The sequence below is a fragment of the Myodes glareolus genome, chromosome 6, assembly GCF_982192425.1.
Source record: "Myodes glareolus chromosome 6, mMyoGla1.1, whole genome shotgun sequence".
NCBI lineage: Eukaryota > Metazoa > Chordata > Mammalia > Rodentia > Cricetidae > Myodes > Myodes glareolus.
The window spans coordinates 50,279,718-50,304,534 of NC_142031.1; the positions used below are offsets into that span (position 1 = coordinate 50,279,718).

At 41.6% G+C, this 24,817-nt stretch overlaps 1 protein-coding gene across 1 annotated transcript; it reads right to left on the reverse strand.

Moving 5' to 3' along the window:
• Positions 1–22,348: 22,348 nt before the first annotated feature.
• On the reverse strand, positions 22,349–22,874 carry LOC125394487 (large ribosomal subunit protein uL24). The gene has a single exon (XM_048425362.3). The coding sequence runs from the start codon at positions 22,846–22,848 to the stop codon at positions 22,411–22,413; it is 438 nt and encodes a 145-aa protein (XP_048281319.2). The 5' UTR covers positions 22,849–22,874; the 3' UTR covers positions 22,349–22,410.
• Between the last annotated feature and the right edge of the window lie 1,943 nt (positions 22,875–24,817).

Below are 24,817 nucleotides of genomic sequence, written 5' to 3' on the forward strand. Positions count from 1 at the left end.
TGCCTCTCTAGTCCTCTTCTTCCTGGTGCCATATTTGATCTTTTAGGAGGCTATGGAATATGTCACAGTTGAGTCCTTCTCCAGGAGTTATCAGTTCTCAGAACACAGTCCACATTTCCTGTAAGAACTCTAAGAAATATAACAGCTGTCCCATATGCTACCCATACTCTTATCCACAGATTCTGCAAAGAATGATTCAATCATCCATGGTACAAAAGAAAAAAAGATATTTAATGGAGGTGACATTTTCAGAGATTTAGGTAGGATGCAGTAGTGAGGCATGAGCAGAAAATTCCCCTGGGAACCTAACTGTCCTCTGACCATTGGCTCCTTCTACAAGAGAGCTTTGCTCAAACCACCATTCAACAAATGAGCTGACTGCTCTGCTTCTCTGATCTCTCAACTTTCATCCCCTAATATCTGACACTGAGTTTTATTATTTAGACAAACTAGAATTCATGCTACAGACATGTACTTTTTTCTTATCTCTCCTATTTTGATGAGTTCAGAGTTGTACCTAATTTGCATTACCAAAACTATTTTTTTTATGTCTCTCAGCCTTATACACTTTCCATTTATTTGGTGAATTTCTTTTCTGAATCTGGAAACAAGAAAACTTATAGCTATAATGTATTCAACTCCATCAGAGACCCACAAAGAACATAGTTTTCCAAATTCTACAAAATAGAACTACAAAAAAAATCCATTTGCCAGATTTCATTCCTTTGAGTACCTTTTGGTTTACTTCCTGCCAGTAGTGGAGTTTGGTTATATAAAGAACAAGTAGAACATTTTCTTATAATTTCCTTGACGTGTCACACGATGGAAAAAACTTTTTTGAAACATTTGCTATTGACATTTTTTAATGAAATTCTGAGGCCTTCATTCAGCACATTTCTTGCTGAAATTGATCAATTTCTTTATTACCTTGTGTTAGAGGACTTGGCAGACCCACTTGGGATCTGTTGTGTGTTATATATACAGTATGATTCTTATTCCTGATTATTTCTTGGTTTTATTTTATTAAATTTTTTATTACTTTATAAATAATACCAATCAAAATTTCCACCTCCCCCCTTCTTCCACTTCTCACCCTTTCTTTTCTTGTAACTGAATAGATAATAAAGTCAATTTGGTGTAATCTGATATGAATTCAGTGGTTTCAATATACAAAATAAGTCTTTTGCATATTGCAAATCAGTAACTAGCTTGAGAGATTCCTGAAAATCTTTGGTACCATGAGAATAGCATATGATTCTGACTTTAAGACAGAAATAATAAGGGTTTTGGTTCATTTTACTTAAATTTTCTAATTTTAACCTACCTTTCCTGATTTATTTGCATCAGTAGTGAATGTAGGCACTCCACCTATTGGTGTTTCCCATTCAGTGTGAGAAAGGATCCAGCTAGTTTTCTTTATAAATTGAATTCTCTTGCTTTTGGAATATTTGTTGTTAATCTCTCCAAAAATTACTGCAAGCTTTTTTTCCAGAGTTCACTTTCTGTCCACAATTTGTCAATTTCATCTTTAGTGAATAGTGTTACAATTTCTACTGGCTCTATTCCTGTTAATTGATGAAGTCTCAAATTTCCTTTTACAATTAACTCAGAGAATATTTTCACATAAGTTTTTAATTTTTTATTTAGGTTATGTGGTAAAAGAAACCATTATAAGATAATATTTTCCCCCTCCTTTAAAATTCCTATAGGGGAATGTTTGGAAAGTAATATGAGCTGAATTTAATTAAGCTTCTGATCCACTGATCCACATGTGCAATCTGTAATATCTCTTCCACAAAAGCAAATTCTCTCTCAGCTTCAACTGATAATTTCCTGAGATTATTTAAGTTCTTGTCACCTTCTAAGGTTTTGATCAAATTACTCAGTTCATCAGGACCTATCCCAGACTGTAGACAGCCCATTGACTGAATCACCTTAGTAACAGCTCTTAGATAGTTTACCATTCTCTATTTTCCAAATTTCTTTTTAATAATGAATACAGGAGAATTTCAAGGGCTGGTTGATTCTTCAATATGCTGAGCATTTAGGTACTCCTGTACCAACTGTTCTAAAGCCTGCAGTTTATCTGTTGTTAAAGGCCATTGCTCAACTCATACAGGTTTGTCTGTCAACCATTTTAAAGGTAGGGCTGTTGGTACCTTTGAAAGCTCAGCAGCTATCGGACCCTGTGTTTGGACAACCTGAATGATCAGGAACTGTTCTTTACAGTATCTTGTAATATTTTTTCAGAAACATATGTTAATTTATATTTTATTTCTAAGATTGGGGGAATGTTAATCTGAGTATTCCATTGCTGTAACTACTCATGTCTCCACAAATTCATTGCTATGTTAGCCACATATAACTTTAGTTTCTCTGTCTGTCTTTCTGCCCCTATACATTTGACCTATCTTGAGTCCTGTTTTACCTCAGATAAAATTCCAGTCCCTGAAAATTGAACATTTACTTCCTGAGGAGGCTGAGTTGAATGCCAAGATTCTAGTGCGATTACTTACATTGGCACTTGTGTCTACCAGACCTTCAATGACAATGTTATTTATTTGTATTTTTAATTTTTCTCTTTGTTCATTTATAGAAGTTTGACAAAATACTCACTTTATGTTTTTTTCCAAATTTCTTGTTCTCTATTTTATAGCTGTTCTATCATTCAGAGCAGTATGGTTTCTTACAATATGCATTAAGTTCTTTAATTACTCTGGTAAGGAGTTTCCTCCATGATGATAGAAAATAACTAAACTAAATTTGACATAAGTGCCTGCAAGAGGTCCTTCAAGGAGTTTACCAACAAAAGATTGCATTGACTGTCACTTGTTGATCTACATTCATTAGGCTAACACCTAACCCAGAATGGAGTGGTGTTCTGTTTGGATTATGCTTAGAAAAAAAAAACACATTTTTTTTCCTAGTAATCCTGTATTTACAATCCCTCTTAAGGTGACCTTATTTGCCACAATTGAAACACTTGACATTTTGATTTTTCTCTGTAAATTATCTCTGCTATCCAAACATCATCATGCTCTTAAATTCAATATTGAATTTCAGATCCACCTCTCCAAGGGTGCTGATCTTACCCTTAAAGGCCTAATTATCATTTTGCATTGAGAATTAACATTTTCAAAAAGCAGAGTTTCAATTATTATTTGTCTAGCTTCTGAAAATAGTATCATTCTATTACCTGCTGATATCAATCTTTGTAAAAAATCAGTGAAGATTTCTTTTGGACCCTGTATGACTTTAGTAAATTATTCAATCTTTTTTCCTACATCTTTGATTTTGTCCCAAGCTTTCAAAGCTGATACAAGGCATAAAGGATATGGTTATCATATAGGGATTGCCTTTCTATAGTAGCATTACCTTCTTTTCCAAGAAGTTGATCTTGGAAGATTTTCATACCTCTAGCTCTATTATGTAGTTCAATAGTCTTAGCCTCTTCTTTGAACCATGTCCTCCACTGTAATTATGACCCATGCTGCAAGACTGTTATAATCAAGTCTATCCAGTTCTTAGGGATAATTATTCTATAAGTTGACCACAAGTTTAACATATGCTTCACAAATGGTGAATAAATCCATATGAGACCATCACTTCCTTGAATATCCTTAAATCTAATAATGTCACAGGAGTCCAGTCACCTCTTACAAGGCCTCTATCATTTGGCAATTCATGTAAGATTACTGGATTTATTAAGGTTGTTTGTCTGAGAACTTTAGGTTGTTCCTCTATAACCTTATAATACAATGCGGAAATTGGTTCTCCTTTAAATTCCTCTGTCTGGATTTAAATACCTCTATGATCTGTTTTAATAAGTTTTCTAAGTTCTACATGTTGGCACTCATATCAACCAACTTTTTAAGAGATAAACTACGATTTATCAAAATGACAATAAGGCATGTCAAAATGATAATTGACAGTATGTCAATCCCATTTAAGTTGATTATCCCTTCAATTAATTAATTTAATTGTTCGAGTTTTAAATCGTGCATTGCATAATCATACAAAGACCTAATTTTCTTTATCACAATTGTGTTTCCCATTTTAATGTGGGCAAAAATTCTCTTTTAACTAATTCCTCCCTTTAAAAATTCTCAATTTTATCACCAAATCTGCCAACGATTACAATGAAGATGTAGAAAACTGACCAGGTTTCAAGGCAGTCACATAGTTTGTTAGCATCCAGAGAAAAGGATACAGGGAAAGCCAACCAGGAGATAGGCAAGGAAAACCTAGCTGTCAGGGCAGTGGTTTATGGCAGAGCATAGCTCTGGCCTATGCCAGTGACTGTAAAGCTCAAGCAAGTTTTTGTGGGATTTCCCTCTATATGCTGTGATTACCATTAATGAATAAAGAAAGTGCTTTGAACCTGTAGCAGGGCAGAACTTAGCTAGGTGGGAAAAACTAAACTGAATGCTGGGAGAAAGGAGACAGAGTCAGAGAGAAGCCATGGAGCCACTAGAGATAGACGCTGGGAACTTTACCTGGTAATCCACAGCCATATGATGATATACAGATTAATAGAAATGGGTTAAATTATTATAAGAGTTAGCCAATAAGAAGTTAGAGCTAGTGAGCCAAGCAGTGATTTAATAATACAGTTTCTGTGTGATTATTTCAGGTCTAAGCTAGCCAGGTGGCTGAGAATCAACAAGCAGCCTTCCTACTACAACAAGTGGCTTTTTTATGACTTCCTACCCAAAAAGTTGGGTACCAAATATAGCACAAATTCTAGTTGGTCTTAATAATAAAAAACTCAGAGTCAGATATTAGGGGTTGAAAGCTGAGAAGATCACAGATGCAGAGTGGTCAGCAATTAGAGAGTTCTCAACTCTACAATGCTCAGACCAAAAGAGTGATCCTGTCCTCAGACTGCCTTTCCCTCAGACTGCACTGAGCTTCTGTCTCTTTCCATTTTATATTCCTCTCTCCACCCTTCCATATTACTCCTGTCTCCACCTCCCTAGTGCTGAGATTAAAGGCATGTGACTCCGGAATACTGGGACTAAAGATGTGAGCCATCACTGTTTGGTTCTGTTTCTCTTTTCGACCAGATCAATTTAGTGTTGCCCTGGGGAGCCTTGAACTAACAGTGATCCATCTGCCTCTGTCCACCTCATGCTGGGATTAAAGGTGTGTACCACCACTCCTGGCATCTAGTGGCACAAACAAATGTCACTGAATATTTCTTTATTAAGCATCACATACACATGCATATACACACAACTTGGTAAATACTTTACGTCATACTTATGGTATGAACATGTAAAAACATTTATTTTAAATTTTTAATGATGATTAACACACACACACATCTTGTATTTGTTTTGTGACCATCTAGAGGTGTTACATACCAACCTGTTATCTGAGTTATTTAGAAAAAAAAGGCAGAAAAAATCACAAATTTGATGCCTGCATGGGTAATATACTAATAGATCCTGTTTAGAAACAACCAACTCTGCCATGGCACTACTCTTTTCCTTCATTGTCTGGAGCACACCCATGAATATAGCTCGTGCTTTGTCTCTTTATGTTAGCTTGAGTTTCCTATGACTCTATTGGATTTACTGAAATAAATCCTTGTATATGATTTATCTGAAAACAATATTCCAAATCTGAGGAAGGGGATACCTATTAATGCACAAGAGACATATGCAATACCAAATAAACATGGCAGAAAAGAAACCCTGTATGACAAATAAATAATCAAAAGACTAAATTTACAGAGCAAAAATACACTAAAAACTGAAAAGGGAAGAGACCACACCACTTAAAAAGACTGACCCACAAGAATAATGTCTGACTTTTTCAATGAATACACTAAATTACAGAGGAACCTGGGTGGATAGTCTACAAGTTGTCACAGACCACAGATGCTATCATAGACTTCTATACCCAGCAAAAATATCATTCTCATCAACAGAAGAAGAGAAGCTTTTCACAGTAAAATCAACTTTAAGTAATTTCTGTCAAGAAATCAAAGCCTACAAAAGGATAACATCAGTCTGAAGATAAGGCTTACTACATGTAAGATGATAAAAAAAAGATAAATAATCTGGTAACATTTTATGAAAAGAGGGTGAAAAAAACACACCATAACAACACAATAGCAGGAATCAGTAAAACTTCCCATTAATAACTCTCACCACTATTGGTCTTACTTTTCCATAAAAAGATACAGGCTGTTGGGTGGTGATGGTGTATTCCTTTAATCTCGCACTCAGGAGACAGAGGCAGATGGATTCCAATGAGTTTGAGGCTTACCTGGTCTACAGAGTACATCTCAGGATAGACTAGGCTGCTTCACAGAGAAACACTGTCTCAAAAAAAAAGGAGAAAGAAAGAAAAAAAGAAAGGAAAGGAAAAAAGAAGAAAAGAAAAATAAAGAAAAAAGACAATGACTATCAGAATGGATTAGAAAACAGGATGCGTCTCTCTGGTGTCTTCACTATCAAGGCCAATTATTTCTTACTTCAAAAGGATTAAAAATATTACAAGGAAATATACCTAAGAAGAAAGGAGGCATAGTTATTTTATATTATCTGACAATATAAACTTCAAATAAAAACTTAACAGAAGAGGCTGAGAAGGACAGTATATGTTAATTAAAGGGAAAATACGACAAGAACATATTACAATTCTAAACATATATGCACCAAAGGCCAGGGCACCAAAGTTTGCAAAAGAAACAGTACTGTTGCTGAAATTGTACATTGATTCTAACACTAGTTGACTTCATACACTCGTCACACAAATTGTTTGGTCTTCCAGACATAATCTAAATAGAGAAGTACTGAAGTTAGGTAACATCATGAATCAACTGGACATGACAGAAATACATGGAATATCATAACCAAACAGTAAAGAATATCCTTTTCCCAAAAATTCATGGAACTTTCTCCAAAATTAATCACAAATGGGGAATAAACAAGTCTTCATGGTTATAAGAAAATTGAAATAACACCCTGGACTCTATTCCACCACCAGGAATTAAAACTAGATAGCAACTATACCAATGGACAGTATACAAACTCATGAAAGCTACTGAATGAACAGTCCACCAAGACAGAAACCAAGAATGAAAGCACAACGTATCTAAACTATGGGACACAATAAAGGCAGTTATAAGTGGCAAGTTCAAAGCACTGAGAGCCCACAAAAGGTCCTGGAGTGATTCCTTATTAATAACTTCATTGCACACTTGAAATCTCTAGGAAAATGCTTTAAAGTAGTAGATAAAGAAATAAGATGACTGAAAATCATGGCTATAAAAATTAGAGGTGAAAACAATGAGGTAGAAACAAGCAGCAACAGCAAAAATTAAATGATGAATGAATAAAATAAAAAGTTGTTTTCTCAAAGAAATCAATAAGATGACAGGCCCTTAGCCAAATTGGTCAACTGATTGAGAGGGAATATCTAAATTAATGAAGTTAGATATGAAAGGGATGACTCTACAACAGATCCTGAGGAAATTTTAGAATCATAAACACATACTTTAAAATTTTGTTTTTCACGAAACTGGAAAACCTAAGGAAAGATAAATATCCTGATATATATGACCTATCAAAGTGAAACCAAGATGCTTTAAACAGTATAAACAGACCCATAATGGAAGAGGTGGTCTTTCCCAGGGGAGAGAGCACCAAGTGGTTGTCCTGTGCTAAATAGTCAGCTCTGAAATCATATATGCAAGTAACATTATATCAATTGAACAGATAATATTTAGGAATATATGAATATAAAGATACATGTATGCATTCAATAATACCAGACCACCACTCCATTGCTCCTGTTGGAGGGAACAATGTTAATGTTGTTGGTGGCGGCTGAACCCTGACTACCTCATCTCACTGAACCCTGACTATCTAAACTCCACTATCCAAGAGTTGGCTCCAGTGTCCCATACTATTGCACTCCTCTGATTCCTCCTGTCCCCCTGGTTCACCAAACCTTGGCTTCAGGTTTCTAATCTTAGATCTAAATCAGGTTGCCAATCCTGCCATTCCTGCAAGGACTCTACCAACCGACCTCAATCAGGGTGTTACAACCAGCCTCAGGACCTGTAGCAGCTCTCTCACAGATCACCAAAACCTAACAGGGTGCCCAGTCAGCTGAGGGAATGTCACTCACCACCTCCCCTGGGCCAGTTCTCTCTGGTGTGTGTCACTGGTCTCGGCCCCCAGAAACTGTGATGACAGGCACTCAGTCACATCTCATCCTTGTGCCTGAGATGGAGGACCACGTAGGCACCTGATGTCCTCACAGGGCAAGGACTGAAAAAGAAGATGCTGGTCTTTCTTAGCTTCAGTGTCCACAGCGTATTCAACAGTCTCAGGAGAGGCGAATACAGCCAAGACAACCAGTGGTTCTTGGACAGTCCTTAGCCACCACCTGTGGGCCTCAACCTCATGACCCGCCTGCCTCCGTCTCCCAGGTGCTCTACACACATGTGCCTCTATGCCTGGCTTTGCCAAACAAAGACCATTTCCTTCATCTTTCTGGAAGATTTTGCAATAATAAAATGAACTCTTATACCATGCATCTGAAGAAACGCTTTCCTGAAAGAAAAGCTGAGTGTGCAGGTTGAGGTGGAGTGAGAAATGGAAATCGGAGTGAGGGAAAGAAGCAAATGGTTGTAGAGGCATTGACAAATGGAGAGATAAGCCACACAGGAAACCCTGCCCATGTAAGAATTGAGTCATGGCTTGCAGGTACCACCTCCTGCAACACAGGAGGCCCTGCACATGTAAGGATGAGTCATGGCTTGCAGGTTCTACCTTCCGACAGTGAGATTCAGGCTTTCAAGGATCAAAAGCTTAGCCTCACACAGCGTATCCCTTGCCTGAGGCTCCACCACTTAGTGAGTCATAGATGTAGGGTAGGAGAACTATAGAGCAAGTAGTGTACGAAGGCCAAAGTATGCAAAGCTTATCCTGAAGTGGCCAAAGCCCCAGTGACACAGAAGAACATGTTCCTGGTTCTGACTAGGAATAACCCTAATGGGTCATGGCCAGTATAATCACCCTCACCACCCAAGGAGGCAAGGGCAGTTCGGGAGTCTTGTGAGAGGACCCTTGTTTTGTCTTGACCGCCCAGCTAGCTTACACCCAAAATAATCACACAGAAATTGTATTAATTAAATCACTGCTTGGCCCATTATCTCTAACCTCTTATTGGCTAACTCTTACATCTTAGTTTAACTCATTTTTGTTTATCTGTATGTCACCATGAGGTTATGGCTTACCGGGAAAGATTCAGCATGTCTGACTCTGGCAGCTCCATGGCTGTTCTCTCTCTGTTTTCTTCCTCCCGGAATTCAGTTCTGTCTTCTCTGCCTACCTAAGTTCTGCCCTATCAGGCCAAGCAGTTTCTTTATTAATTAACCAATGAAAGCAACACACAGACAGAAGGACCTCCTACACCACAGGAGGACTCACAGCCTTCCCAGGCTCCCATGAGGCAGCATTGAGCACCAGTATGTGACCTATAGATCTGGATGCATGCTCTAGTGTGCCAACTTACATCCTACAGAGATGAGAATTCAAGGGTTGTAGCTGGGTCCTAATGGCTTCCTCAGGGGAGGGGGTGAGAAGGCATGGTGTCAATTGCATAGACACTGGGAATCAAGTAAAAGCAAACAGTAGACTCATTTATTCAGCAATGGGGAAAGCCTTATATACACCCTCCTTTCAGCACCCAGGCTGTGTTCCTATCCGTTGACATCGCATGGTTACCCCTCATCCACCAGGCATGATCAGGAACTCTGAAAGGGCCCTAAGGCAGCATTGCATGGTTGCCCCTCATTGGCTAGGCATGATGAGGACCCTTGATGGCACCTGTTGCAGAACCTCGGGCAGACTCCAGGTTAGTTCATCTTTCAGCCTCGTAGGCCTTTATTTTTCTACATATCCACCCTTTTAAATTTATTATATGGGCACTCAGTGAGAACCAGAGCTCTTCATTCAGGCCTTGCTGACCCCACTTCAGGAGTGCTCAGCAACTGGACTCTGCCTGTCTTAGGTTGGCCTGCTGAACAAGCTCTTACCCATCATTGACTACCCTCCCTTGAAGTGCATTCATTTCTCGAGAGCTGCCAGGGTGGGGGTAACTAGGAAATAGCCTTTTTAATTTCAGATAAGCAGACATGCATAACCTCCTGTGGAGAACTGTGAGAAGGATGCCAAGAGCCATTAACACCTAAAGAATCACCTCAGTCACTGCACACTGCAGTCAAATATGCCTGGAGATATTAAATATGCAGGAGAAATTTTAAAAGAATAAGGATTAACAACACCAATTAATTAACACCTGCCTATTAAGACATACATGAGCATTCAGGAGGGATCAAATAGCCTTTAATATTATGCCAAACTTTTTTCAAAAAATGAAAAGTCGAAGGCTTTAACCTCTACCCTGATCTGATCTAATTTAAAAAATTTGTATGTTAGCTGTGATGAATAATATAGAAACTTAGTTGACCATGGACCCTTAATATATTCAGCCATCTCCTGGCATACTGAACTGACATTCCTCATCTCAAAGGTGTCATACAAAATGTGGAAAAGCAAGGGTCACAATTGAGTTTCATCAATGTATTTAAAGTGCCAATTTCTTCCTCTAATAATAAATCAATTTATTTGAGGAGCAATGAGAGCAAGAAAGAGGAGTATATACATTACCCTAGGTTATTCCTTCCTTGACAGAATCAAGATGGTCCATGACTGGGTACTCATCTCTTACTGGGACCCATATTGGCATCATAGCAGTCTGAGGAAAACCACAAGCATACCCTCACCCACAGGTTAGCGGGGGGGGGGGGATGGCTGCCATTGAAGGGGGATAGGATCTCTCCATCTCACCAGGGACAGAAGTATGTCACTTGGGAGAGATGCCCAGTGCTTGTAGTTCAGCTGAGCTCCTTGCCATCAAAATTGAAAAAGTTCACATGGAAAAGGACCTCTGTTAAGGCCAGATGAGGATCTCCCCTAGCCTCTGGTGAGAGAGTCCTGGCCAACAGCTCCTTAAGGGCTCTGTTGGTCCTTTCTACAATGACTTGTCCTTTCACATTGCAGGGGTGCCAGCGGTCTCGGAAACCATGCAGAACCCCAGAAAGCCGCTGAGTTGTTGCGAGGCATAGACAGGGCAATTTTCAGTCTGAAGTGCCCAAGGTACCTCCACAACTGGCATGACCAACTTAAGGACCTTGACAACATTAATGGCTTTCTCCCCAGAAAGAGTAAGAGTAAGTAAAGAGTAAGGGCATAAACAAAGGAAGAACAGATATCTATTATCATATGAGTATATTTAAGATTGCCAAAGGGGGCTTAGCGGGTAGCATCCATCTACCAGATGGTGTTAGTCAACAAGCCCGAAAGGTTAACCTACACACATTGAAACTGTTCTAAGTGAGCAAGAGGGGCAAATGTGGCACATGCCTAGGACAAATATACAAGAAGCTGGTAATTTTGGAAGAAGATTATGCTATTTCTGTAGAGACAGATGGAACTGCTGGTGACAAGCCCTGGCTTGCTCTCGAAGATCCATAGTGGCTGTTAATATGATGGTGCCCGTGACCTCATTTCCTTGAATCAATGTTCTGGGTAATTCGGAGTGAGAGCTAATATGTGACAGGTACCAGGTCTCAGTGCTCTGATTTAAAACATCTTGTATGAACAGCATAGTGCTGTTAATGGGGGTCAGTGAGTCTTTGACTGGAGACAAGGCCAGCACAGGAACTGCCTATACATAAACTGGCTGTCAGAAACAATGTTACTAGACTCAGTCTGGCACTGAAGTGTGAATAGCTCCCAAATGAATGGAACTGGGGTTAAGGATACCATATATAACAGCTTTGGAGCCAAAATGCTGGGTAAGAACACCCTATCTGCTTTTATTGAAATCTAAAAAGGCCTAGGGGGGTGAGGAAAGGGAGTGGAGTAGGGGACTCCATAGGGATGTATTTTTATTGGAAGTGTAGGAAGCCTTGCTAATATCTTTTTGGGGGGCGGGGGCAACTGATTGTCAATAGTTCCTGTGAATCCTGCAACCATTTCCTGGAATGAGATAGAGTCCACTTAGAAGGACTGAGTATTCTTTAAAGAAAAGGGGAAGACAAGTTTATCTGGCTCTCTTCCATATGTTCTCCATGCCAGCATCCATGCCTTAAGGCCAACTTGGAAGGATTGATCAAACTTAGTGGTGGCTTTGCACAGATCAGAATGTGCTTGATGTATCCATCATAGGGGACCAGATTGCCATAACACTTCCCCAAATCCCCTGGATGTCCAGAGGATCATTACCAATAAGAGCTTTTGAGGGTCATGGTGCTGCAGGCTAGAGGTAGCTAGAATGGCCACAACCTTTTATTGGAGATCTCTAGCCTCATGAGTAAGCCTAACCTTGACGGATTGGCATGTAGGGCCCTCCAACAAGGAAAAGAGGTATTGTATCTCTTGATCAGTGATGGACAGAAAGAGTTTAAGCCAATTAGCTATGACACATAATTGCAATTCTGAGAATGAGTACAATTCCTTCATTTCCAGTTTAAAATGAAATGGAAAAGCCTACAAAGACAAAGGGAGTTACTATTTGAAACTTATCTGGCACCACCATCAGATGTAACGATGCAAGATCTTTTAACACTTTTTCAGCAGTCCTTTGCAGATAGACTGCATCTGGATGTGCCAGAAGGAGGTCATCCATGTAATGGATTAAGAGGATATCCTTGGGAATATCCACCAAGGCCTGGGGAACATGTAACTGACAGATTGTGAGGCTTTTCTTCGTTCCCTGGGGTAAAACAGCCCATTGATATCTCTTGATTGGCTTATGTATTTGCATATTGTAAAGGCAAAGAGGTCCCGATACTGTGGCACCAGGAGAGTTTGAAAAAGAATCCTTAATATCTAAAACTAAAATATAATAAGATGGAGGAATAGTCCTAGGGTGGGAGAGGCCTGGTTGAATGGACCCCATTTTTTTCCCATTTGATCATTAACTGCACAAAGATCCTGCAGGGGGCGGTAGCATCCTGATCATTTGAGATTAACAAATATGGGGATAGTATGTTTACTTGTGATTGGTTTTATATGCTCCATCTTTAACTGTTCTGCAACTAATTTCTTTAGGACTGACAGCTTGGGTTCAGTTATAGGTCACAGTTCCACCCAGAATACAGATGAAATATCACTACAATTCCTGAGAGAGGCCAGAAGAGGGCATGGAAGACCAATAAACTGAAGTCAGACAGCATTGAGTCTGGAAATCAAACTCCAGTTCTTCAAGAGAAATGCTCCTAAAGCCACCAAACCATCAAAATAAACAATGAAAAAAAAAAACCCAAGCAGAGAACATTTGAAACTATTTTTATTCACCTGAGGAATGCATGCTAACAAATACCAGATAAAAACACAGGACCCCACAACCAGAATTTGCCTTTGTTTTTGTGACCAGGTCTCATAATCCATGCTAACCTCAAGTTCATCTTTCAGCCTCAGTCTTGGACCCTGAAAGAGACCAGTGGCTATTTGTCAAAGAATCTACAACCATGACAACCCCAGGACTCCAATAGTGTAGTAACCCTGACTGGACGCATGCGTGCCTCTACCCCGAGGCCCATGGAAGCTAAAATATTGTCATTGACACACAAAACGTCCCCCATGGATCCAACCCCCACTCGAAGACTCCTTGGTCTTTTGAAAGTCACCTATTTGGTTTTAAGTGCCTCAAAACTCAGTCTCACTAAAGCCTGCTGACTTTGCCTGGATAACGACCACTTCCCATTATAAAGGGATTGCAATAATAGGGAACTATGCCGATTCCTCTGATATCAAGTGATGGAGGTGGCAACCGTTCAGCAAAGGTAGGCTCACTATATAATCTGTGAAGGGAATGGACTCTGCCTAGGCCAGTCCCCACCAAGTTACACCAATCTCTGCAATGAGTCTAAGATTCCAACAGGGACAGGGTACCTAATTTCCCTGGATGATGCCTGGTGGGCTTGGAGCACTTGTACCTCCTGTGTGCATGCCCAAGTTTTGAATGACACACAGGATTTAGGTGCCCTGGTGCAATTGGTCCTCCAAATAACTTACCACCCTCAGGAGGAGATTTTCTACTGGCTAAGACCACCAAAACTAGCCACGCTGGAGGTTTTTATGGCTGTCTTAGTATCCTCCCACTTAGGCCTGTGCCTGGCAAGGACTATAGGCATGGCAACGTCAGTTCTCATTCTTAAGGACCAGAACACCAAAGCCTTAATTATGGCAATGGAGGCTGACATCACCATTTATAGAAGTCTGTCTCCCACCTAGAAGAGTCTCTGTCTTCTCCGATAGAGGTAGTATTCCAAAACAGCAGGGGGACTTTTTACATCAAGGAGGATTTTGTCTATTTCTGGAAGTCCAATGTTGTTTCTATGCCAACCACTCCGGTGTTGTTGGGAACTCCATGGATCTCCTGAGGAAAGGGCTACATGACAGACAATCAAATGAGGGATGGAATGAGTCACTCTTTAACTGGTCACTCTGGCTGACCACTATGGTATTTGCCTTAGCTGGTCCCTTAGTCCTCTGCTGCTAGCTCTGCTCTGTGGACTTTGTATAATCAGTGCTCTGGCCAGGTTTGTCGAAGAGTGGATCTCCACAGTACAGCTGATGGTTTAAGACAACAATAACAACCACAAGTTCAGGACCTGTTAGGTCCTGACACAGAGACGTCTCCATAACTCAAGAGGGGAATGAGAGGTCGCAGGGCTAGGGTTCTCCTGGCCTCAGCCCCCACTGGGCCTGGGTCTCATAGTTTCACTTTTGATTTCTGTACTCTGTTAAAGGAGGAAGAGGAGCCCCAACCAATTAGGTTCAGGATGACCTAATCCCCAGCCAATTACATTCAGGATGGTCTAATCCCCTCCTCCCCATTCCCAGTTGTCTAAAAAACAAGCTCTGTTAGGGGTTGCAGCCATTTTGTCGTCTGGGTGGCAGACCCCAGAATGCTGGAATAAACAGTGCTCTTGTTGACTGCTTGTGTGAGTGGATGTTTTTGTTTTGTGGGATACTCCAGGGACCCTAACACTGGGAGGGTGGCCTACCATCAATGTGGGGATGGGGGCGCAGAGTAAGCTGTGTCCTGGAGTATAAACAGCAAGGTTCAAAGGAGCAATAGTTTGCCATGCACTGTGTGATGCCCTCAGGCCATTGGCCTGCATTGCCATGCCCACAGCCAGGCATGGTGGACAGGGAGTGAAGGTTAGGAAGAGCCTGCGCACATTTATTTACCTTGGGGGAGGTTAAGCCTCAGACTCTGGCCTTGTTTGTTGGAATTCAGTGTCTCATTAGACCTGGCTGGTCAGCCAGTCTGTGTAGTTGAGCCGGGATCCTGGGACAAGTGTTCCTCACCTCCCAGAGTGTGATCTACAGAGGTATGCCTCTGAAAGACCACCCCTCAAGACACCTACAGGCAAAGAGAGGAGTGGAGGTCCTGAGGCTGTCACTTTCTCATGTGAGACACTGGGTGACGGAAGCTGAGCACTGGCTGGAGTCCTCCTGCCCACCCCCAAACTCTCGCCTTCATTTGGGCTGAAGCTGAGCAAAACTATACTGGAGGCGTTGGAAACCAATAACAGGCACTTTGGGTCAACAATGGGAATCACTGAAACTCAGCAAATGGCCCTCCTGAGTGTGTAGGCTGAAGAGCCTGGGCCTCCCTGCCTCTGTGAAGCACTTCTTAGGGTGCCTCACACTTGGGTAGTGGTCCTGAGACTCCAGATACCTCCTGCACTGCCCCTGAGCAGTCTGTCGATTTGTGAGAAGAACCAAACTCACTGCTCCGCATGGTGCTACTCCGTCTGACATCCCCTACTCATCCAGGGGCTATTTGCTGTTCCCAACGCTTCTAATGGCCACCATCATCACCCCACATGTATCCCTCCCTGCGACCAGGCACACTGAGTCAGTCCATACCTGGTAGTTTCCTCACAAGTCTCTGCTCTGAGCTAGGAGGTTGGGAGGCAGCTATGGACCCGATCACTATGCATAGCACTAGCAAACAAGCCAGGATTCCCATGGCTGAAGATGAAAGCGGCATCCTCACGCACCAGGTGTAGTGCATCCCCAATGCCTGGCTCCGGGGCCAGTTGGAGAGATCCACTCTGGAGTCCGTGGGAGGAAAGCACTGAGTTTACCTGAGCAAGCAATGGGGCGGGAGAGGGAGGGAGCATAAGGGCTCAATTACCTGACCCAGGACACCAGGTCATCCCACTTGCTGGGGTCCCTCCTTCCTTCTTTCCATTCCTGGCTGCAGAGCCTTCTCCCGCCCCCTGCAGCCCTCAAGTGTCTTTTCCTTAAATTTTATTTTGACTCCAACTGGTAAAAATAAGGGAAATTTAATTATGGTCTTTTGGATCCATTTACTCTTAAACCCTCTCATCAGTTTTTCTAGGATGTCAGTGCAGCTAGTTAGGCAGGCTTTGGGAGACGTCTCACTGAAATATTCATTGTGTTCTTTTTGCAAAGACCTTGTCGCCTCCCAACCCACAGGACGAGCTTTCCTGACAATAATAAAAAAGTTGTTACTCTACAGATTCCTGCAGAACTTGGAATCAAGGCCCCAGGGCCCATCATCCCTTGCCACAGCGGAATCACGCCCTCTAGGGTCTTTCTATTCCTCTGCAGGCTTTCTCGGTCCACTGGTCCCTCCAGGCATCACCTATGGCAGTCTTGCTCTGTCGCCCTCTGACAGTTGGCCCTTGAGCCTGTCATCCGTGTGTGACCCGCAGTCAAGTGCTGCAGAGTGAGACCACCAGACAAAACTTCTTTTAAGCTAAAAGATTGAAAAACAATACAAATTTATTTATATCAACATTTTCACAAGAGTCTTCTTTGACGATCTGAGAGCTGCTACAAAAGGGGAAGGTTTGATGGAGTTTTTAAAGACACAAACCTCAATTTTCTCAACTCTTGGGGTACTTTTGTTATGTGAGGCATTATCCTGTCTTTGTTTTGTTTTGCTTTGTTCTGTGTAGGTAGAGGTGAAGTGAGATTACTGAAGCAAAATGAGCATCTGGTTAATATTTTGGTGATGGCAAACCTCCTTCAGCCAATAACCTTTAAGAGGCTGGACCAGGTTAGGGCGTGATTTTTTGGCTACCCAAAGAAATACCACCAGCCATCCAGGGCTCTCTCTCTCTCTCTCTTTCTCTCTGTCTCTCTCTCTCTCTCTCTGGTTCCCGCATTACACACCCAAGGATGGATTTCTCACTCCTGTTCCATAAGTTTACCCCTTATAATAAAGAAATATAATTACAATCATTTGGAGTTAGCTTGGAATTCTTTGACTCACATCCTACCCCCTTTTCAGTAACATTTTAGGATAACAATTGCATAATATGTGGAACAAGAATTTTGAGAAATAAACCAGGTGTCTCTGAGATTAATCTTCCCTCTAGATTGCTGTCAAGACTCAACCACCGATAGGAATGACTTCAGGTTGTAGCCCAGACATCCTGTGGTCCACAGTCCTTAGGCTGAGAATAAGGTCTTGCTGACTCCTAGGTGTTATTCCTTTGCGATCACTTTAAGAGTTAACCACGCTCACTTCCAGCCACTTCTGACCTCGTTGCCATCTTGGCTCCCCCCTTTTCTGTCCGTCTCTTGTCGTGTGTACACGTGTTTTTTGTCTCTGTCTATGTTTGTCTATGTCTCCCTTTCTTTAAGTAATAAATGTTTAGCTTTAGGTATAGCCTTATGTCCATTTACTCTGCTGTCCACTGCATCCAGCCGCCTGACTCTGCCGCTCGCCCGGGGACCCTGCACTGCTCTGGCGGCAGCCTCTGTCTGGCTGCGAGCCACCCGGGGCATCCCATCATCATCATATTCTTTTTAAAGAACAATACTAGGTTTTTCTCTTCTATACAGAACTTAGATTGAAACTAAGTTTGAAATGGAGCTAGTTAACCATTGCACAGGTATCCAGACCCAGTCTCTGGTTTTAGAGCAGCCAGCATGGATGGTGGGTGGGGTGTGTGTGTGTGTGTGTGTGTGTGTGTGTGTGTGTGTGTTGGGGAGCTCAGCACCTTCACATAGGGGGCTGCAGACAACCTATACCATAGGCTGCTGATTTCCTACCCCTCTCACACATGGTTTCGTTGGGAAATCTAGGTCTTGTATGGCATGGAGAATGTGAAGTCGGTAGTCTTGGTACCACCTGAGAGAACCCTAACTAGTCAGTAGTACTGCAGTCTCTAGTTGAGCTCAATTTCTACACGCTTGATGACTTAAGTACATGGAGACTTAAGTGTATGGTGTTTTCAGCAATTAGGCCCTACTCTCAGGTTCTAAAGGTTGAACAACAGCATAAGTGATAGCCTGTGATATTTGGGGGCCGTACTGTGAGACTCCTTTAGCCAACGACTCAACAAGATGTAACCCATTCCTAGTCGTGGAAGTTTTATTTTATAACATAGGATGTCTAGTTGGGCTAATGTCTCCCCCATCACATAATAATCCCAATAAAACAACTTTTATATATGTGTGTATTTCAGAAAGCTTCTACAGTTCCAGGCATCCATACAGCTTTTCAACCTCTCCGGTTTAGGCAATATTCCATTGCCGTGAAAAGGTACCATGACCATAATAACTCTTATAAAGGAAAGCGTTTAATTGGGGCTTGTTTACATTTTCCGAAGTTTGGTCTCCATTATCAGTACAGCGGGAAACATAGCAGCCTGCAAGCAGACATAATACTCCACAAGCTCATCAGAAGGAGCTGAGAGCACTGTCACTGGGCCTGTTTATCCATATCAATCAGTATGCTGCCGGAAGAGAGAGCCATTGGGCCTCTCTTGGGCTTCCTAAACCTCAAAATCAACTCCCAGTGACACACTTCCTCCAATAAGGCCACACCTACCCCAACAAAGCTATACCTTCTAATTCTTTCAAATAGTGCCACTCACTCCCTAGTGACTAAACATTCAAATATTTGAGCCTATGGGATCCATTTTTATTCAAACCACCACACCCCATACGCCATCCTTTCCTCTGTCCTCCCACCTACTTCCCTACTGACTCCTTCTGATCTAATTTACCCTTTATCCTATTGAAACATTTTATTCAACTTTCTTTTCTTGGCCAAGCTGCCTCCCCACTGGCCCATTAGTAGATATCTGATCTCTGTGGATGTCCTTAAAGCTTAAAAGATAGCATCTATGTATATAAAAAAATGCATTGTCTGTCTGGGTTTTGGTTACCTCACTCAGGATGATTGTTTTCAACTCCATCATTTACCTGCAAATTTTATAATTTAATTTGTTTAAACAACTGAATAATATTCCATTGTGTAAATGTACCTCGTTACCATTATCCATTCCTGTCTTGATAGACATCTAAGCTGTACTGTGGGATAATGCTCTTTCACACTGTAAAGGTTTGTCACTCATATTGGTTTAATAAAATGTTGATTGGGATGGATCTAGAAAACAACATATTGAGTGAGGCAACCCAACCCAGAAAGGCAAATATAATATGTACTCACTCATAAGTGGCTTTTAGACATAAGCAAAGAAAAAACAGTCGACAATTTACAATCCCAGAGAACCTAGACAGTAAAGAGAAACATACATGGATCTAATCTACATGGGAAGTGGAAAAAGACAAGATATCATGAGTAAACTGGGAGCATGGGGATCATGGGAGAAGAAAGAGGGAAGGGGGAGGAGAAGGAAGGGGAGCAGAGAAAAATATATAGCTCAATAAAAACAATAAAAAAATTTAAAAAATTCTTATTGGTCAGTAGCCAGGCAAGAAGTATAGGCGAAGCAACTAGACAAAAAGAATTCTGGGAAGAGGAAAAGCATAGAGACTCAGTCACCAACCAGATGTAGAGGAAGCAAGATAAGAATGCCTCACCGAGAGAAGGTACCAAGCCATGTGGCTAAACATAGATAAGAATTATGGGTTAATTTAAGTTGTAAGAGCTAGTTAATAATAAGCCTGAGCTAATAGGTCAAACAGTTTATAATTAATATAAGCCTCTGTATGTTTCTTTGGAACTGGATGGCAACGGACTGGGCAGGGCAGAAAGTTTCATTTACAACGTAGTTTCTGGTTATTTAAAGAGAACAGCAATGAACACTGGTGTGTTAGTATTTCTGTAATAAGATGTAGAATCCTTTGTGTGTATGTCCAAGAGTGCTAGAGCTGGATCTTGAAGTATACCTATTTTCATCCTTGAGAAACCTTCACACTGATTTCACCAGTTTGCACTCCCACTAGCAATGAATACATGTTTTGCTTTTCCCACATCCTAACCAGCATGTACTGACATTTCTTTCATTGATCTTGGCAATTCTGCAAGGGGTAAGATGAAACCTCAAAGTAGTTTGAGTTTTCATTTTCTTGGTGGTCAAGGATGTTCTACAGTTTCAAGTGTTTCTCAGACATGTGTGTTTCATTGTTTGAGAACTCTTTGTTTAGTTATATGCTCAATGTTAAAATTAGGTTGTTTTGTTTGCTGTTCAGTTTATTGTTAGGTTTTTATATATTGTAGGTATTAATAACCTTATGTCAGAGGAATAATTCCTGTGGGAATGGGACTGATTCTGGGAGTCTCTTAAGTGTGTTTTGGGGTTTAACTCCTGGGGCCAGTCCTGGTTGGAGTCTCTGAGTGTGGAGTGAGAGGTGAAAAAACTAGCTCTGGGTATCTCTGCCTAACATTGGAACTCAGAACAGACTGAGAGAAGCAGAGTTGTGTGGACTAAATGCATTGTGGGAGCCAGCCATGATAAGCTAAATATAAACAGATCACCCAAAGGAAGATCTTTACTTCCACCCATTATCACCTGCCAGAGTAGAACTCAGCTGTCAGTAAGTTTAAATGGAAGCCTCAGTAGTTTACCCTGAAGCAATACCTGGTTGTGGGAAGAACCACAAACTAAGATCACCTGAGCACCACCCAAAAACATACCATGCAAAGGAAATGCCTAACGTTTCAACCACTGTAGATAAATCACCTGCCAGCACAGTCACCAGGACACCCCTAGACAAATGTCATCCAATCAAGGATCCTGAACTTCAGAAGCCCCTCACCCCCACCTTTACTACTAAAAAAATCCAACTCTAACTGAGCACAGGGCTCTCCATTTATTCCAATACATTGGACATGCAGAGAGACTGAGTTTACAAACTTGCATAAAATAAAGGCTCTTTGCTTTATTACATATGGGACTTGGTCTCCTTGTAGGTTTTTGGGGAACTTTGTGGATTTGGGCATAACATGCATTAGTGGTTAACTCTCAGTCATAAATAATTCATGAAGGAAAGAAATAAAACTTCTCCTTAGAGTCATTTAACCACATTTAAACTGTCTACATCATGCTCCATGTGTCTTCAGTCTTCCTCACAAAGGACTTCTCATTCCATAATTATTGAACTCCACAGAAAGTGGCACATATGGAAGGAATAGGGTACTTTGCGGAAATGTTTAGCAGAGTTTTACAAAGGATTAAGTCACTGTTGCCAACCGAATTATAGCATGTTTTAACATCCAGCATCCAGAAATGTTGCCTTCAACCTTGATGGTGGATTTTAGAAGATTACTTTTAAACTCCATATTTACTGTTTTTAGCAAATGATACACATACATTTTCTGAATCAGGAACATAGAAGGGTACACAACCTAATACTGTGGTTATACAGTAGCATAGGTTGGAAACGATGATTGAATGGAAAATCAAAGACATGTGAGGTCAACCATTACATTGTTATCTTAAAGGCTGGTTAACCCAAAAGGTTGAGGAGACGGCGGGGCAGCAATCTTAAGTGACTGCATACTCTTCTTCATCTTCCTATCTACACTGCATCAGCACACATAGTGGGAGGTGTGGGTGGTGTGCAAACAAAGGAGGTAGGTGACACAGTTTTTAATCCAATCTGCCAGCTGTATCTTTCTATCAGGCACTTAAAACCATCAATATGCAAAAGAGTTGTACCAATTATTGTCTTTCTGTTGATTTTGATACTTTCTTAATTACTCTTCTAACAAAGTTTGTTTTCCCCTGTCATTCAATGGTGGGGAAGGACTGAAGAAGCCCTTTGGCAAGGAGACCAAGGTGGGAGGACACTGGGAAAAGCTGTCCAGAAGGAACCAGAAAAGACTGACACTGAGCAAGAGACATTTGAGACTGGAATAGGTTCCATTGGGTGACTAGGCACCAGGAACAGTCAAGCCTGCTCAGAAAATATCCAGTTTGAGTTCCCTTCCACCTGTAGCAACATGGAACATGAAAGCAGCACCTTCTTGCCCTGGGGTGTGGCTTACCAATTGTGGGGTTACCCTTTTCTTTTCTTTCTTTTTTTTTTTTTTTACTCAAGCAGTCTTTAATGAAAACTGTATGAGACGCCCCTACTCCTGCATCTTCTCTATTGTTTCTTCCTTGTATTTGCCCTTCTCCTTTCCTACTTGTCGAGACTTGGCTTTCCTTTCCAGGATCTTCTTGCGGTCTTTGTCCAGCTTTAGCCTGGTGATCACCACCTTGCTGGGGTGGATGCCCACGTGGACAGTTGTGCCATTAGCCTTTTCTCGCTGCACCCGTTCAATGTAGATGACGTATTTCTTCCTGTACACTTGGACTACTTTGCCAATCTGCTGGCCTTTGTAGTGTCCCCGGACAACCTGAACTTCGTCATCCTTCCGAATGGGCATCGATCGAACATTGTACTTCTGTCTCAGCTCTTTGGAAAGGGGGGAAGACATGATCTTCCTCCGAATGTGAGAAGGTGCATTGAAATGCCATTTGCGGTTCTTGCTCCGGTCAGAAGTAACAAAGGGATTGAACTTCATTTTGGCGGCTGCGATCCAGCGATGGCCGCAAGAGGAAAGAGCGGGGTTACCCTTTTCAATCTTGACTCAGTGGTGTGAGTTGTGGTATCATACTCCCTTTTCTCTTTAAGAGGAAGGCTGTGGCATAGGGATTTTGTGAGTAGGGGGCATTGTCATATGGCCTACAGTGATTCAGGCTATGCCACATAAATCCTCAGCAATAATGAAATTATGACTTACTGGTCTCTGGGATTTTTCCCAACTCTGCTGTGGGAACTCCTTCAGTCAACAGCCTTTAAGATACCATCCCACTTGGGCATGGTGTCTTGTACTATAAATGTAGGCATAAAACTTGTGTGGCCTCTCTCTCTGCTGGTGGATTCAGTTCCTGTCCCTGACTTGTGCAGAGGACTGTAATCTGTGACTGTCAGACTCACTAGAACATTAGCAACTGAGGGTGAGGACTTTGTTCTCTTTGCACGCAGGACCAGACAATGCTCTGTCAATGCCCCCACTTCCATTAATGTACTGGTGACTAGAAGAAAGAAATTTGGGACTGAAGAATGGACATGGTGAGTCACCCCATCACCAAGCCAGCAGAGCCAGGACCCAAAAGTTTCTCACTTATACATGCTAGGCAAGTGCTCCACCATTGAGCTACATCCTTAATCCTTTTAGTACTTGTTATTTTGAGACAGGGCTGAATAAGTTGGCTAGTGTGGGAGCATTCCCACTGGGCTACATCTGATCTGGCTCCAGAGTGTTAGCACCTTGTCCTAATCCATCTCTTGTTTAGCAGTTATCTTTTGTTTCTCCTGTCAACAAAGAGTTTCCCAAAAGTGCAAGGCCTATGCAAAACTTGGTTGGGGGCAAGTCAGAAAACTATGGTACCTCCTGAGCTAGGCATTTTCATTTGGCACTGCCCCTTTGGAGGTCCAGTTAGGATGTTTTGAGGATATAGAATCTACTTGCTTAAGTGTAGAGAAAATAAAAATCTCTGGGTGAAGGGAAAGTAGTTCAGTCCTGAGAGATAGATCTACCCTGTAGTTGAGAAAAGCTGAAATCATTCTTTAGCTTTTCTTTCCACCAATCCACATGAACCAACACACCCACACTACAATAGACTGAGATGTTCTGTAGTAAGAGGAGGAGCAGGTCGCATCCCACTGCCTGGGTAGCTTAGTCCCCGAAATAACAACACAGAAACTATATTAATTAAAACACTGCCTAGCCCATTATACCTAGCTTCTTCTTGGCTAACTCTCACATCTTGATTCAACCCATTTCTAATAATCTGTATGTCACAACAAGGTTGTGGCTTACCGGGAAAGATTCAACATGTCTGATCTGGCAGCTTCATGGCAGGCGGCTCTCTGACCTGATCTTCTTCCTAGCATCCAGTTCTGTCTTCCCTGCGTACCTAAGTTTCTGCCCTATCAAAAGGCCAAGGCAGTTTTCTTTATTCAACCAATGAAAGCAACACAAATACAGAAGGACCTCCTACACCAATGCTCTTCAAAACACTGTAGTCTAGACAAAACTCCGACTTCTGACTCTCCTCTCTCAACCTCACAGGAAGTGGGGGTTACAGGCTTTTCCCACTAGACCAGGTAAATATTTATTTGTTTATCTATATATCTCTTGAGCATAGTTCTTACTGCATTGCCAAGGTTGACACAGAATTTCTGACCTCAAAGAATCCTCCTCAGTCTCCAAAACCTGGACTTCAACCTAAGTACCCCCCAATTCAAATCTTGTATCTCAGAATGCCACTGCAAGGAGAGGAATTAGAACCAATTCTTATTCAAGCTCCTTCTATCATGAGGGAAACTAAGATTACAAAGGTCTAACAATGCTTATGGAGATGTTAAACCCCAAGACTGCCATAGTCTTCACTTTGGGCCTGGACTCTGGGATTCACATCTCAAAACCAAATCTACTTTGGGGCTGCAGAGATGGCTCAGGGATTAAGATTACATGCTACCCTTGA